Consider the following 3,302-nt stretch of genomic DNA (forward strand, 5'->3'; position numbering starts at 1 on the left):
ATTTTAATATCTTGGGACCGTCTGGAATCTAACCAATAACAGCGAGCATCTCTGCAAATTTCACACACACGGAAGAACCACGGAAGATTGAAAAATCATGATACTTTTTTCTTTCGTCTGTCGATTTTAGAACTGGTTCGGAACTGTAGAATTTAGGACGAGTTCAGAACTATCGAAAAAGGGATGCAGTGGGAGGCAATTGAAACTTACTAGGAGATCTCCATATTAAATTCGCCAGTTGTTTGCATGCAAAAGAGATTTATCGCGAACCACTACTGGGTCTAAATGTACTAGAAGCGCACCAGTTCATAACTAGAGATTTTCCCCAAGGGATAATCCGAACTAGTTCTAAATTCGACAGATAAGATCTAGTTCGTTCTGCATCCCTTTTTCTATAGTTCGGAACCAGTTCTAAATTCGTCAGATTTCTACTGAAAAAATTATTTTTTTAAAAATACCACTTTTCGCCGATTTTGGACTGGTGGGGATCTAGTTACTATGGGACTAGGGGAACAATTAGTCCCTTCATAGGACATGCTCGAACAAAAGGGAACAGTTCATTCCATTTAAAGAGATCAAAAGTGGTATTAGTCGCATGTTCCTTTGCGATTGCTCCCGGAGTCATCCCGGATTAGTCGCATTTTTTACAGGGACCGACCGAACAGTTCATTCCATATAAAGAGATCAAAAGTGGTATTAGTCGCATGTTTCTTTGCGATTGCTCCCGAAGTCATTCCGGATTAGTCGCATTTTTTGCAGGGTAGTTACGGCCAAAAGTGTTCAGGTTCAAATCTCATTGGGCAGAACATATAATTTAAAATTTTTATTTTCGTTTTTTTTTTTAATTATTAAAAAGTATCTATGAAGTCCACAACGAAAAGAAATGGTACTTTACAGGCAACAAGTTACGCAGCGGAAGTCAAGTGTCACTTCCTAGGACAACTCCATGTTAAATGCGACAGTAGAAAGCATGGGTTGTAGATTTGCGAGGTACCGGTATTCGACTCCCGAAAACTGGTGAATTCACTAGTTCTGTACTAGTAGTTTCCGCTGCAGGGTATGTACGTACATAGCAGTTATACACACGTGTCGGTGTACCAATCCTTGTATGTTACGTATGCATTGATTATGCATGCATTCGATGCAAAATAGAATCATAAAAGGACACATCTTTTAGTCAACAGACCACATGGACATTTTTCACATTTCACTATACATACTACTCTAAAGTCTTGTGGGAAATCATTTTATTATTTTCACAGATTCTGCCGCAGAACAGTTCCTGACATCAGTTGACAGTGCTTGTGTTTTCCATAACGCCAGCTCGCGTTTCGCTGATGGGTTCAGGTTCGGATTAGGTGCCGAGGTTGGCATATCAACGGCGAGAATACACGCACGTGGACCAGTAGGCGTTGAGGGACTTCTAACGACTAAGTGGATTTTGCGGGGACAGGATCACACTGCAGCTGATTTTGCAGAAGGCGGAAGCGGTGTGTGGCTGCACGAATCTTTGCCCTTATGAATGCATGCATCGAAATTAAGTTATGTATATGCGTAAATTTTTATATTTTGTACGTCTTAAAAATGTAACTATGTACATTCATAAATAAGATGTAAGTTTTAAGAGATTTGTTCTATATAAATATGAATTTATGTGCATTCGTACTATATATGTACGTTCTGTGTGTTTTTATACTTATTACTCTCAAGATAATTTTTTTGTAAAATTTTACTTGTCCTTCCTTACATTGTAAATAAATATACGTATACATATGTAATTATTATTGTAGTTAAAAACACTAATAGGTATAAAATTTACAAAAAGTCACCTTTATCCATTTATCACATCGTTTTTAGTACAAACGATTTTAACCTCAAAGTAACTACAGAGATATAAAATCACAAGCAAAAGCCCGGCGCACAGTGTACAGTGGTTCAGCCGGAGATCAAAACTCAAAAATATGCACATTGTCTAACCTGTGATTGATTGACAGGAAATCAGCTATTATGGTACTTCATTGCAGTGTAATTTTTTTTTGCAATAACAAATTGTTTAGATTATTTCCTCACGAGCGTTGCCGAATTGACGATTTCGTCATCATTTTGACGTATTTTTAGGTCAATGATGTTTTGACGATTTTCCACCCGTAATGACGTTTTTTTTTTACTTTATCCACTTAATTATATATGTATGTTGTACATATACATACATACATATATGTATGTGCATATCGTCATTTAAAGTACAAAACCGCGTATCGTCATTCTGCAAAACCGCGTAACTGACATTGGCTGCCAAAAATTGGATTTGCTCACACAAGCTCTTGGCTCAATCCTTATCCATTCGTCCTGAAATATACTAGCCAGAAATTCGATTGCTTTATAAAAAAGATAACCATTTTGAAATATTAGTGTTTTTACACTCTAGAAGATAATTGACGCAATCTCACATACGCGGTTTTGCATTTTTATGATACGCGGTTTTGCATTTTGTTGATACGCGGTTTTGCACTTTAAACGACGATATATTTGTTAAATGAAAATGAATTTGTTAAATGAATGCATTTACATATCTAGTTTTTTTATTCAACCGTTGTTCTAGAACTGTAGCCACATCATTAATTTGCACTGCTGACACTCATTTCAAAGAGATAGAAAAATATCAGGAATTTGTTCAGTCAAGATTATCTATCGTTAATAAATGCTCCTGTTACACTTTAAAACTGGATCAAAATCCTAAAAAACTTCACATCAGTGAAGTTCAACAATTTAAAAGCAGTTGTGTTTTAAATCGTAAATCTAAATTGTCGGTTACAATTACAAATCAACCTTTAGTAACCCGTATGCAATATGGGTTACCTTTGGTTTTGTAATGTATGGTCATTAGGCCGGAGTAATTTAATTTCGAAAAAAGTGTATGGCATATTGGAACTTTACGTTCGATTATAAGAAAAAATTGTGAACAAACTAAGTATATACCAAAATTGACGTTTGACCCTGCCAATTTTTAAAAGAAAAATCAGTGTTTTGTAATTTTTCGGAACGAAATTAATTTTGTTTTTACAAAATTTTGAAGGAAACTTCATGCATTATACATACTGCCTTTTCTTTTGAAAATTGGGAGGGTCAAACGTCATTTTTGGTATACAGTTTGCTCAAATGGACGAAATGGCGATTTTTTTGGGGTAAATTGACGATTTTTCAGCGAAAGCTTTCGGCAACGCTGTTCTTCACTCTCGAAAGTTGAGAAAACATGTTTCATTGTAAATCATGTTTTCAGTGAGTCAGTAACAGTGCACGGA

At 35.8% G+C, this 3,302-nt stretch overlaps 1 protein-coding gene across 1 annotated transcript in view; it reads left to right on the top strand.

Annotated features, from left to right (window-relative positions):
- Positions 1 to 1,778, top strand: part of LOC118738679 (delta-1-pyrroline-5-carboxylate synthase) — a gene marked incomplete at its 5' end in the record, with an annotated part of 514,696 nt that extends 512,918 nt beyond the window's left edge. The window contains 1 exon segment of the mRNA XM_036469592.1: positions 1,263 to 1,778. Coding sequence (XP_036325485.1) covers positions 1,263 to 1,522 — 260 coding nt within the window.
- Between the last annotated feature and the right edge of the window lie 1,524 nt (positions 1,779 to 3,302).

This window comes from Rhagoletis pomonella, unplaced genomic scaffold (assembly GCF_013731165.1).
Source record: "Rhagoletis pomonella isolate Grant_MI unplaced genomic scaffold, Rhpom_1.0 Rhpom_scaffold_00005, whole genome shotgun sequence".
In the NCBI taxonomy this organism is placed as follows: Eukaryota; Metazoa; Arthropoda; class Insecta; order Diptera; family Tephritidae; genus Rhagoletis; species Rhagoletis pomonella.